A 13,216-nucleotide genomic window follows, 5' to 3' on the forward strand; every position below is an offset into this window, starting at 1 on the left:
TGCTTATAGAATCAATTTTATTTTGTGTCGTACAGATATTCACTGGAGTTAACTATAAAAATATTTCCCTGAGAGTTGAAAAAGTGAGACCGGAGGTTCTTGCTTCCCATAAAGCTGCTTCTATCCACCTGAAGGGGGTGACAGAAAGGGAAAACTGCAGTTACTATCTGTTTTTATCACAATCGGTTTTTGGTCCCTGTATTAGACAACAAGGTTGTACGTTTTTATCATAAGGTTTACTGTACAAGGGGTTAGAGTGTGTGTGAAGTAGAACAACATTATGAGGCCTGCCTTGTTTTTATGAGGCCTGCTGACTTCCCCCACAGACTGAAATTTATATCCAGAAATCTACCCCTTCAATAAGGTTCTGGTCTTACTCTACCCTCTGGCTAGCATGGAAGAAGCCTTGACCAAGACAAACAGGACCCAACGGTAACCTTACAGAGGGGGATGGCGGCTTTTTTTTTTTTTTTTCTTTATGAGCGGAGCCTGTTTGTTCCATGTGTTCCTCGTTTATAAGGAAGGCCTGGGATCTAATAAAAAGCATTGCCTGGCCCTGCTGAAGTATATTACATTTTGATGAGCAGCCTTGTGTTTCAGCTGTTGTGCATGGGGGGGAGGATTTTAAATCTGAATGGGGAGAGTCAATTAAAAGCCTGTTTTTAATGAAAAAATAACAAACTAAATATGCATTTGGGGATATGGTTACTTAAATCTGTTTTGCCCAATTTAAGTGGAGGCTGTGGGTTGCCTGCGTCTGACAATAGGTGTTATTGTTGGTATCAATGTTGCTAAGGGGGTGTAAAGACCATTTGGTAATAATGTATTTATATATAGTACTGTAAGAATAAAATGGTTCATGCTTCCAGTATTTTAGGTGTGTTTTTTATGTTTTTAAGGATTTACTTTTTTCCCCTATATTTATTTATTTATTTATTTATTTATTTATTTATATTTGTTCTTGTTTAGAAACACTAAATATCTAATCGGTTGCGTCTCAGCCTAGTTCTCATCCAACTACCATAAAATCTAATATTATATATGTTTTTATTGTTTTTACTTTGGAAACCATGCTAGTTAGTAGGGATGTTTGACTCCATTTAATTACCTACACTTTAGGATTAAACACATTTAAATGTTTAAATATTTTTGTTACTAGTCAAAAAGAAAACACAAGAAGCCCTCCATTAAAGTTCTGGTTCTGTTTTTCGATGAGGCAGTGAAACATTAATGTGAACCAAACTGCTTGCTCACAACATGTGTACATGGAAATGTAATAAATAATACATCCTACTGTCCAAGCACGGCAGCTTGAATCTACTGTATATTTCTAGAAATCTTTGAAAATGGCCTAACATTTAGAAACCACTCTAAACATTTAACACTTGGAAATGTTTAAACATTTAAATTCTAAACTGTACACTACTGCTTAGGGAGGGAGAGAGATAGAAAGTACATTTTCTTGGTTTATGAATAGAAGGTAGGGTCACCATGGGCAGCCAGAATGGCAGTTAGTCTAAAAGGTGATTCCTCAGTGAGAACCCGCTCTAAATTCCCTCAGGGAAGTTGTTGGGAATAGAAATGTTTCGCAAACGTCTGTTCTCCAGAATGGCCCATAGTCCTTTGATACTGTAGTCATGGATACAGAAGAACCTGCCATACGAGAGCCCACTATGTAATTCTGTCAGATGAGATGCAGTTACTTAAACTTGGAAATGCATCTTTTTATATATTGTAGAATACATCAAGGATTCTGTTTAAGTTTTAAATTAATCTGTCGTTTTGAGGGGCGGCCCAAAAGTGTGTGTTACTGTACATATTGAAATTTTTTTTCTCAATCTGTGTATATGTGCTGACATCTCCAAATCTGTGTTTGATACTGATGAATAATTCAAGACAGATTGATTGAAGACCCCGTCCCATCTCTCTCTCTCTTTGGAGAGTGGTCTTCCCAGGGCAAGGTCAAGCTGCATTTGGGGACCTAGGAAGGCCAACACTCTTGCTACTTAGGTAAACAGGAATGTGGATGCTAAGACCTTTCATATGTGTACACAAGCTCACTAAAAGGTTAAAAAATTCCTACGTTTAACATGAGGTTCTTAAAAGCCTTTTTTTTTCTTTTGTGCTACGTGTGATGGTTGCCTGTGTGCTCCTGAGTTAAACACTTGTGACAATGCTGGGTGTTCGTCAGAATAGCTGCTGGCAAGCCAAGCTGTTTTGTTAGCGCAGCCCAATCTGCAGAGCTCAAGCTGTTGAATGAATTTTTCTTGAAGGAGGAGAGTTAACTAGCTCATTACAACACCGTACACATGCTGTTGTAAACAGGGATCAATAACTTACATGGGCTTGCGTTAATTTTATTGATACGTTAGTGGTGGTTTGTATTGATTTCTTACTGCGTTTAGAGTAAACCTTCAGTGAGGTGCTTTCTAGGGACGTATAATTGTTATAGGGTCTAGAAGACCATTTTTATGTTGTAGGTTTGAATTCCCACTTAAAGGATACTTGCTCTGAAAATGTTTATTGCAGTATATATTTTATATGGCATTTTACAGCAATATATACTACCTTGATACCCGTCTGTTACGTTTCGCCATCAATGGCCATGTTATCTTAGCTGCCCAGTTTGTTTATATTCTCAAGCAGTTTTACCTGTAGGGACACAAATGGGCATGTTTTTGCTGCTACATGCAGCAGTTGGAGGTTATGCACAATAACTTCTAGCTTTGTTAAAGGCAGCTGAAAAGGGATTTTTCAAATAGTGCATTATTATACTGCTACATTTTTTTTAGGATATACATACTGTACTATATTGAACTGATATTTTCCATCTGGACTACAGTATCTATGAATGGATTCAGGAAACGTTTGGGAATTGCATTATACTATATTTATAAAGACTTTATTTATACACTGCATAGTGTCCAATTGCCAACGCAAATATAACAGAATTTCCAGTAGTATTCCAACTTGCCGCAGCTCGTTGTTGGAAGTAGTGCACGAAGACCCATTTAAATAGTAACTCAATCCTAATTTCTCTGCTGCTTTTGGAAAATTAAGAGCCTTTTTGAGGGAACCATTTGCATATGCTGAAGTGGTTGTTGTTCCACCATTTTAGGTTATACACTGTGCTCAGGGACAGTGATTTTTACCTCATGGGTTACAGCACTCTGCGATTCCATTGAATTCCACGAGTGCTTTTCATTTCCGGTCTGGTGGGAAGCTAGCTAAAATGGCTCTGATCAGCAAGCTAGTGACTTAATGGGCTTGTTTTTTTATTCTTTAAGTAGAGAGTCTTTATGGGCCGTAACTGTCTAGTTAGTAAAACGAAGGCGCCTAATCTTCCATTACAAATCTTGCGCCCGGTAATGGGATCGTTTTCCTTTTTATTTCCCATAGCAATTAGTTCAGCACCCAGCAGTGGCTGGATTTAATCTTCGGACTTTCCCATGAAAAGAAACTGGAATTCAGATACAACTGCGGAGGTTGTTCTCATCAGGAATGACTGTGTCATAGTGCAGGGTCTTTCATATAATAAAGCAGAAGCTTGAGCTACAGCTTTATCTGGGGAGGCACAGCGGTCTAGGTGCTGAAGTAGACTGCATGACGAATTTATACTTTGACTGCTCTATATGGCTACAATTTGTCTTCAAACTTTGAACACTCAAGAAAGTATACTAAAAAAAACAAATCATAGACAATATTGTCTTTTTTTAAGACAACCTAAATTGCAAGTAAGGCTTAGAATAAACCTTAAAATGTATTTATTATGTGATTTATGTTTACACAGCAAGTGTATTGCATTTAGTTGCATACAACAAGCACATTTTTTTTATCATGTTGAGCTAGGTACTGATAATAATTTGTTCATAAACGGTTTGAACTATGGTTGGTTTTTAAAATGTGGTGTACATACAATATAATATACAATATACATCTATGTTTTGTATGTCTGTATACAAAAAGAAAGACAAATGGAATATGCGTTACAACTCAGTGCTTCAGTCCGGAAATCTTTTACAGAATACCACTTGACAAAGCCACATCAGTGATTTTATAATTTCATTCACCACACAAATACTATATGTTCTGTATTTTTTTCAATTACTATGCAATAGGTTTCTGGGTTACCTTTTGCTTTAAAGTAATGTCCTCAATTGTTTTTTTTTTCTATAACAGCAGTGCTAAGTGGCCTAGTGACTCCAATAAATTAGGACCCATTCACACTTACTTCAGTTTTGAAAATCTATTTCGAGTGGGTTTGCTTAGTTTGAAAGCATTTGTGAATGCTACAGTACAAACAAACCCAGTCCCCAACAGAGTTTGTTTTAATTAAACAGAGACCACCTTATTTAGCACTGAAGATTGATGAGAATTTAAAAAAGAAGCTGTTCTTTTATTTATTTATTTATTTATTGGTAAACTTGGTAAAGACCCTGCCTGTCTATGTAACACAATATAAATGACCTGTCTTGTGGAGCCGTCCTATCTTTAAAATCTGTTAAACCTTCACCCCCACCCCCCAGCTCAACAGAACATGCTGTTTGCGTTGTTGTACTGTAGACAAAGCGTGGTGGTCCAGCCAGCAGAAAAAACAAAATCTGTTCCTTCGCAGATCTTATCTGTCTAAGCTATGCAGACTGAACTCCACTCTAATAACAAAAGAAATCTTGGTACAAAAATCCACAAGCTCCATGCCCCAGCTATTTGAACCAAACCAGCTAAAGCACACCTACCGCCAACTTAACATCTCTTTACAAAACGGCTCCTGTGGGTTCCGGCGCTGGCCACATCTTTCATCACTGGTGCAGATTAACGCTATTAAGATACCACACTCAAATCCATTATGAATCATGTATATAGTGGTAGGGATTTCTCCTCTTTCCTTTGTGTGTGACCTGAGAATTGGAGGGAACATTCCCTTGAGCCGGTCCACACAGCTATGTTTGTTACCCCGCCTCCATACAGTGTGTCGCACTGTAGGGTTTTACCTGTATCTACAGAACAGCGTATGTCATTGTGATACTAAGTGAAGACATTTTGTAGTTTGAGAGAGTATCAGAATCTGGGAGTGTAAGGAGTACCTGTCCAATGTTTTATTGAAACTTAGAGAAGACATTATTTACCCACTATTTAATGAGGGATCTAGGTATTTATGGAGTCGCTTGTCCATACATTTGTTGCACTAACATTGTTACATACATGTTATGAAGTCATTATTGAATGTGCTACATCAGCACCCATGTTAATAACTATAGCAGTGAAACAATGCCAGAATGGTTAGATCTACTGTAACATTTTTTAAAGATTTTTTTTTTTCCCCCCCAAAAAAACAACCTCTCTAATCCTTCTTTGCTGACTCCCAACTTCGTAGTGTAGATATCTAAACATGGAGTGATTGTACAGCTCAGTTGTGACTGCCTCAATTTGTAGCCTTAGGAGGTCAAACTTGCACTGATAAAGGCATTCGCTGAAGAGTACTTAATCTAGCTTCTGATCTCTTTACCTCAGAATTTAGAATTTAGGCCGCACTCCTAAAAAAGTGTTCATGTCGCTCAGTTATTTACAGAGAGCTGTCCACTTTTTGAATGTCCATCATAGGCAAACCTATTCTTTGGATCTGGTTGCATGCAGTGAGGAGGCGGGTTGCCTCTGTCAGCCAGGGGGAACGATCCAGAAGAGAGTGAGGAGACGTCTGTTCCTCGTTGTGGTTTGAGGGACGGTTTCGTAGCACTCCGCTGGGCCCTGGGTCTGTGAGAGGGTTGTAAAGCTTCTAGGGAATTGGCCTGGTGAGGTAATTGGTGTGGAATTCACACTGGTTGCTGGCACTTTGAATGGAAAAATGTTTAACATCCTAAATGAATGGCTTATTATTTTGTGGATTTTTAAAACAATTTTATTGGGGTTTATAAGAAAGGCCATTGAAAGTAAGCTGTTATCATAAAAATAACAGCACTGTACTCGGGTCTCCCCAGGGGTAGAATGGTGAAGCTGAGCCCTTGTTTCACAATTCACTGCATTTTATTTGTTTCATTCAGGGACTGCTGTGCTGTAAATGCAGCCTCCCCTGGTATGTTTCTTGGTGGTTCTGTGGTAGGATCCAGTTTCACAAAGTATACTAAAAAAGACAGACAAGAAGTGACTGCCAAAAATATGTACTATGGAAGTTTTCACCTTTAATGGAACGAGGGTATATTTGTAGCGCCATCTTTTAGCAACATCAGACTTCAGGATGTTGTTTAGCGTTATCAGATGTGAGAAATGTATTTTAAAAGAGAGAGATTGTTTAATTGGAACTCACAATAAAAAATAGATGCAAAGTGTAGAAAAAAGGACCTAAGGGAACTAAGGGAAGCAGCAGCTGTGACAATGCCACTGTAGAACAGTATGTGCTGGTTCACCAGCACTGGTATTCGACCCCCTCCTTGATTGAACACTTCTTTGCAGTGACCCTCTCCCCAGGTAGGGTTAGTATAGAGACAGTCTCCATGCTAGCTGCCGAGATCCTGCAGTAAGATCACTGGCTGAGTACAGGGGGCTTCAAGACATGGCAAGGTTTTAGTGGTATTTTTAGCTTTTGGACTGTCTGCTTTTGTCAAATCGATTCCAAATGTTAAGCACATTTGGTGTTAATGGTGCGTGTCTGCACACAGAGCATAGCAAATGAGCACTTTCACAGGCGATAATCATCTGCACGGAATTCAGTGACATCATCACTTTCCGTACACTTCTAACCCATCACCGCTGTAGAGTGAACTCAACTTGGTAGTACTTTAATGTATACTTGTGTTAAGGCTGTATGGGATGTGAAACGTCTGGTCGGCTGACATGTGGAGGGACTGGAAACCTATTTTCGTGTTGGTGGTGGTGGGGGGAGGGGGTTGGGGCTTTTATTTGGCTGAAGGTTACAATGAAAACTGAGTTTTGTTTTTACAAAATACCAAGCATGAAAGGGGGGCTGAATTCCACCTTATAATTACCCGAAAAATTTGGTTTTAGCCAAATAGTCACGCTTTAAACAAGACTTTAATACAAACAAATACCGAACGAAATTGGTATGAGACGCAGACATCGTGTAAAATTACAAAAACAAAGTGTTCGGAAGTGTCAGATCCCTCACATCTTCTGTTTAGATATTTTAGTAAAACACTCGAACGGTCAGTTTAGAAATACTAAAAGGACATGTTTGTCATTGAATTTACTAAGTTTCCTTTTAGTTTTTCAAAATCGTTTGGTCTCTGCTACCACAGGAAATGGTCTCAGGGATGCTAAGCATTGTTCCTACAATCAAACATGAATTTGCTTACATTACAGCATGTGTTTGGAATAACCTGTCACCTGTCACTTTTAACAAGCTGAGTCCACCTGGACAAATGAGCTACTTGGGTCTGTTGGAATCGTTGGTGTTAAAAACAAAGTATAACCTCAAGTGGATGTGAATTTGTGTTGATCTTCAGAATACTGTACGGCATGCTTGGTTAAGTTGCAGGTTAAACAAGTCGTTCTAATGGATTGTGGCTTTGCTTGTGATCGTTACTGTATAAGTGATGTATGCTGTCACTGTAGATGCTGAATGCTTGCTTGCGCCAGGTCAATGGCACAGACCTGGGTAAATGTAATGGTAAACCATGCAGAGAAGGTCTGACGCAGTGTCTCCTGTGTGTTTCAGCTCCTCCACAGTTCCTGAAGAGGCCGAGTGATATCTACGCCTACGAGTCCATGGACATCGTGTTCGAGTGTGAGGTGACTGGCACGCCTGCTCCCACCGTCAAGTGGGTCAAAAACGGGGACGCGGTCATTCCCAGCGACTACTTCAAAATCATCGTAAGTGAAAAGAGCATAACGTTGGTCTTGGCCTCAGCTTAAAATGCTTATTCTGAAAAGTTTTACCTTGAGACTCAAGAGCGTGCTTGTGGAGACAGACTGTTGGGGAGGAAAGAGAATTCAGTCCAACCTTTAGTGCCCATGTTTTTATATGAAGTAACTAGACACCATATGGCGGGCAATGCATAATGTATTGCATATGTATGTGCTGGCTTTTGAGGCAGCACATACATATGCAATACATTTAGCATACCATTATTCCTGCTTGTGTTTTCTCCAAGACTGACTTTTTTCTTTTTTGTTATCTGCATTTTAACATTACTACAGCGCATACTGTAAAAATACATTGCATTACAGGGGTTTAAGACCAAATGGATGAAAAGGCATTGCTCTGAATTAAAGCAAAAGCATAGCAGTTTAAATAATGCCTATAGCTCCAATATACTATTAAATCCAGACCATGCTTGCAGTGTTTATTATTATTATTATTATTATTATTATTATTATTATTATTATTATTAATAATCCACTTTACAAAATTGGGCCTGAAGTATTCTTATTTTAACCTTTGCACAATAATGCAGAACTGTTGAACTTTTCTGTAAGCATCTGCTTTTGAATTCTTATAAAAAGAGGTTTGGTTGCTATCTTTGACTCCCAAGACCTGATGAGGCCAAGTTCAAATCCAGTCATGGCTCTTGAAAACACATTAAGTCCCACGTTCAAGAGTGTTCTAGTTACTGTGCTTGGGCCTAGACATTATTCAACAGGACCTTTACTTGGGACCAGAATTGAGCTCATCTCTATCTGTGAATCTCACATGGTCAAATACTGGTGCCAGTCATGTCAGAAAACACGTGTTCACTGTGGGCCACGCTGAAGCCACCAAACTAATTTTCATTCGTCACTTATTTCAGCCCAGGCCTCAGAGGTGAAAGGCCATTAAATTGGTCTGCTTTGTTACCTAAGCCCCCAAGCAGTTATATGTGGGGACCCAATACTGTACTCTTCAGACAGGCTTTATAAAACTATAGTCTTCTGTCCCGAAGGCAAGTGTGATACCTCATGCTGCAGAAGTGTAAGCCTCCTAAGTGAAACGTATTCATGTGTATTGTATGTGTAACAAATTGGACCGACCTAATGTGCCTTCTGAGGGGTGGTTGACTAATTGGCTTGTTTTCCTGTCTGATCTTTCCTGCTTTCAGGCGCTTTACCACATTCATAATGCTTCCTGTTGATGATCCTTCAAACTAATAATTGAGCCCGTGAAACTTTTTCATATAATCTTAACCCTATAATGCCTGGAAGTGAAATGGGGAGGATTTGATTTAAAGAGTGGCTTTTGTGGTGGGGATCAGAACCAAACAACACTTTAGTTTAACCAAGCTGAGTATTTATCTTCCCCCACAGGGGACTGGTATCCCCAGAGAATGGGATGTACAATACAGTACAGTAGTGATCTCATCACTGCGTTGTCCATCACCACCGACTACATCTTCACAAAACAATCTGAAATTTGGTTGCCAGATAGAACCTAGGTCCAGAACAAGTTTCAAAGTGGGTCAGATCTGTTACGTTATTGAGAGTTTAAGAATCTAGACATATAAGGAGGCCTATGTATGTAAGGAAGCCTTGGCATGAAAGGCGCTATACAAAATAAATTTGATTGAATGTCTCTCTTATTTTTACATACCTCTTGTAGAACCTCTTGTTCTTGAGGTTATTAGGATTTCATTCACTGGCATATTGTCACCATAACATGTATTATGTATGTAGTAATGGTTATATTCCTAAATTTGATCAAGATTCACACATCTTGTCATGGATGTGGTTCTTGTTGACCTGCTTTTTCATGGTACAAACAACTGTGATGCTGTGTTTTTAGCCTTGGAGGTAGAGATGCCTGTTAACAAACTTTGTATTTATTTTCTATTGTTTTTACCTTGATAGAACTCATTCTTTTTCCAAGGCTCATTCCAGGCTACTGCACCTCTGTGACTGAAGAAAATCAGTTTTATCTTTTTTAAACACAATGATGAATTTGAATGTCAGTAACTGTCGTTTTAATTTGGAGAGACTATCTTGTTTTGCCAGGGGATAACAAAAAGCAACCCACACATGAAAATTTCCTTCAGCAGGGCAATTGAGAATTTCTATCCCAATATGGTATTAATCATTGTTTTAAGAATATATTGGTTAGTCAGTAGATGACATTTTTGGTTAACCTTTCAAATAAAAAAAACAACTTCTTCAAATAATACAATACAGCATTGGAACTAAATATTCATTTGAAATCCTCAAAGTGGATCTGAAGTCTTGTATTCTCATTTTGGTTTGCATTGTCACCTTTTATGTTTGTCTTCACATGCTGGTGCATGACATGTACATTACCTCTGTGGCCTCATTATACAGTAGCTCTCAGAATCCAAGTATCTGGTATACCAGAGTTTCAACCAAGTCCCCCTGACACACCTAGTGGGTTTAGGAAATCTATCCATAAAGAAAATACCATACTGTGAAATACCACAACTGTGCTATTTCTTACACCCATTATAAATCATAAAGCTGAAGCACTACATACAAGTATAAGACATTAAGTAGCCCACACATGGAGTTTTTTTTGTTTGTTTTAAATGAAAACACGATTTATAATAAGTTAGAGTTCAGCTGCACCCGTCTCTTACGTTTTTATAGGAGTGTTTTCTCATTTCCCACAGCATTGCTTTTTGGTCCCATTGCTCACCCAATGTGCTAATGAAGGCAATCTTATCCCACAAAAGACAGGGTCATCTGTACATATTGACTTATACTAGGGGCAGTGTGACAGGTAGACAAGTTAATGGTTACACACTGGTGTACCAGAGACTAGACTTGTTTGAAAAGGCCCTAGGATGTGATGACTGAAACAGAAAATAATTAAAAATGAGTCTAGCATGTTTTATAAGTTCTCCAACAGTATTTGTGTGGTTCTCCACTACATTTTATCTGTTAAAATATGTAGGTACAGTAGGGGAGTCATTTTTTTAAGAACTAGGCTTTGCATTTTTTTGAACCTACCCAACAGTTTTTTTTGTTTGTTTTTTTTTAATGATGAATGGAGATACCAAAAAGAAATGGCTGGAAGATAATACCGAAATATTTTTTCTTTTTTTTAAATCTCAATCGAGAAGGTCCTCGGTAACTGTGTGTTTGTTTTCCTGTCTCAACAGAAAGAACATAACCTGCAGGTTTTAGGGCTGGTGAAGTCGGATGAAGGGTTCTACCAGTGCGTGGCTGAAAATGACGTGGGGAATATACAGGCCAGCGCTCAGCTTATCATACTGGAACATGGTGAGTAATCACAGTCCAGCTACCAGCTACAAACCAAACTCTTTGTGTTTGACTTCCTTCCACAGGGGGCGCTGTGGGCTGTATCAAGACCGTTCCAGTTTTTACATTAGGTACATGGACATAGCTGCTTGTACTGGAATAGAGAGGGAATGTTGGAGCTAGGCGTCGAGGCATGACACACAACATTAGAGGCCAAAGTGTAAGCACTGAGGTATTCAAACACAATATTAATGAATATGAAGGGTGACTTCCATGGCGGGTATCTTTAGTAGTGTTGTATAAGTTATGGCTTTTCAACAAACTGTGTCCCTGACAGTGCTGATATTGGAGATCTCTCATGAAACTGTATGTATACTTGGCCCTATCTGATGATATGCCTTTCTATACTGAAGATGTAGGTCACGCTAATCTACTTTTTTTTTTTTTTATAGTGACAGCTCTCGTTTGGTATTTACATCAGTGGCAGGGATTTATTCGTTTATTTATTTAAAGGTCAGATTGAAGAATGTGAAGTGAAATCTCCCTCAGTTCTGTCGTGACAGTGAGAAGCAGCAGATAAAGGTGGCGTCCTGCCAAGCCAAATACAAAATAATCCTTGTTTCAAATGTCAAGTTTAATGTGTTGATCCTCAAGTTTCTTGAATGCCGCAAGACATTTTTTACATTTTACTTCATCCTGGGAATATCAATGTCAAAAAGCCTGTACATTTAATAACAAACACGTCTGGAAACATTAATACCAAATCCGTTTAATCAAGTTAAACAGGTGATAATGAACTATTACTCATACAAAATCAAGATCCCTGTTTCTGATTGTCAAATGTCTTTAAACACACATTTGCTGATGAGAAGTACAGTTTCATAACCAATGGTAATAAGATATTATATTACACTATTCAAAATGGTGCAGTCATAATGGACCATATATTGGCAAATGCCTTTGTACACTAAATCTGTTCAAACCCAAGTTAAAAAATAATGAAATCCACCCTAGTATCTGTTGCGTGAATAAAATTTAAAATCAGCAATGTGGCTTTCTCTGCCTTTTAAAAATCAGTTCTGAACCACACTGTACCCTGCGACAAACTTTAAAAAATCACAACACAAATAAGAACTGGGCTCTCATTGTAGGGTGACAGTCTCAGAAAGAGACGTCAGTGATTCAGAATGGTGCCTGAACTTATCCCTCACCCCATAGGAGAAAGGATAGTCCCTTAAGGGAAAGCTAAGCCATTCTCTTAGGACAACCACTTCACAGCCTAATTTAGTTTCAAACCATTTATTAAGAAAATGCTATCACTGCCTACCTCAAAATTGAAGAGATGCACCAGTCTGGGACTGCATTTACATTACATTCTCAGCGAAGATGACCAAATGGCTGTGATAGTTTCTGACGTTCCCAAGAAATACCAAAGAGATTATAGAATACATATTTCTAGGTAATGTTTCCTTCTGATTTTTCCCTTGCAGTTTCCACGCTTGGTTTCTATTCAGTGTCTTAGTGGTTGTTTGATCTGTTTGTAGCACCTTGAGGCCTGATTCACACACCTCTGTACAAGTCCAATAAAACGATCACAAGAGGATGTGATAGGGGATGTTTTTCCAAAAGTCATTACAGGTTTCTCTGATGGATACGATCCTTTGCAATTCAGAAACCTTGTGTACTTGTGCCGATCCAGAGATGATCATTTCGTGTAGTTTTTTTTTTTCCCTTCGTGATAGCCATAGATTAACGCATGGGGATGCGTTCCTGTTCTATTCCCAGGGAGCTTCTCTTCCATCTGTTAGGGATACGATTGAGGACCTCAGCGTTTCAGGCACATTTATTACAATTCAGTCAATTTAAAGAAATAGCTTCTGTTTGCAATATAAAACGAAATACTGTAAATATTAATACATTGTGTATGGTTATCTGCATACAGCTGTATAATTTATGAACAGAAATAAGGATCATGCTTGTTTTTCTGTCTAATCAAACATTGCATGTATATCTGTTACAAATACTTACTCGATATTCTGTATGAAAGCCGTGGCATTTTATTCATTTATATCAGTTATTTAAG

At 38.5% G+C, this 13,216-nt stretch overlaps 1 protein-coding gene across 9 annotated transcripts in view; it reads left to right on the forward strand.

Moving 5' to 3' along the window:
* LOC117964337 (neogenin-like) overlaps positions 1 to 13,216 on the forward strand; it is a 161,981-nt gene that overhangs the window by 99,819 nt on the left and 48,946 nt on the right. For all 9 annotated transcript variants that reach the window (XM_058994986.1, XM_058994985.1, XM_058994987.1 and 6 more), the window contains exons 6-7: positions 7,670 to 7,824; positions 11,034 to 11,154. In XM_058994986.1, the coding sequence (XP_058850969.1) occupies positions 7,670 to 7,824; positions 11,034 to 11,154 (276 nt within the window). The remainder of the gene's footprint in view (positions 1 to 7,669; positions 7,825 to 11,033; positions 11,155 to 13,216) is intronic.

This window comes from Acipenser ruthenus, chromosome 21 (assembly GCF_902713425.1).
Source record: "Acipenser ruthenus chromosome 21, fAciRut3.2 maternal haplotype, whole genome shotgun sequence".
Taxonomy (NCBI): domain Eukaryota; kingdom Metazoa; phylum Chordata; class Actinopteri; order Acipenseriformes; family Acipenseridae; genus Acipenser; species Acipenser ruthenus.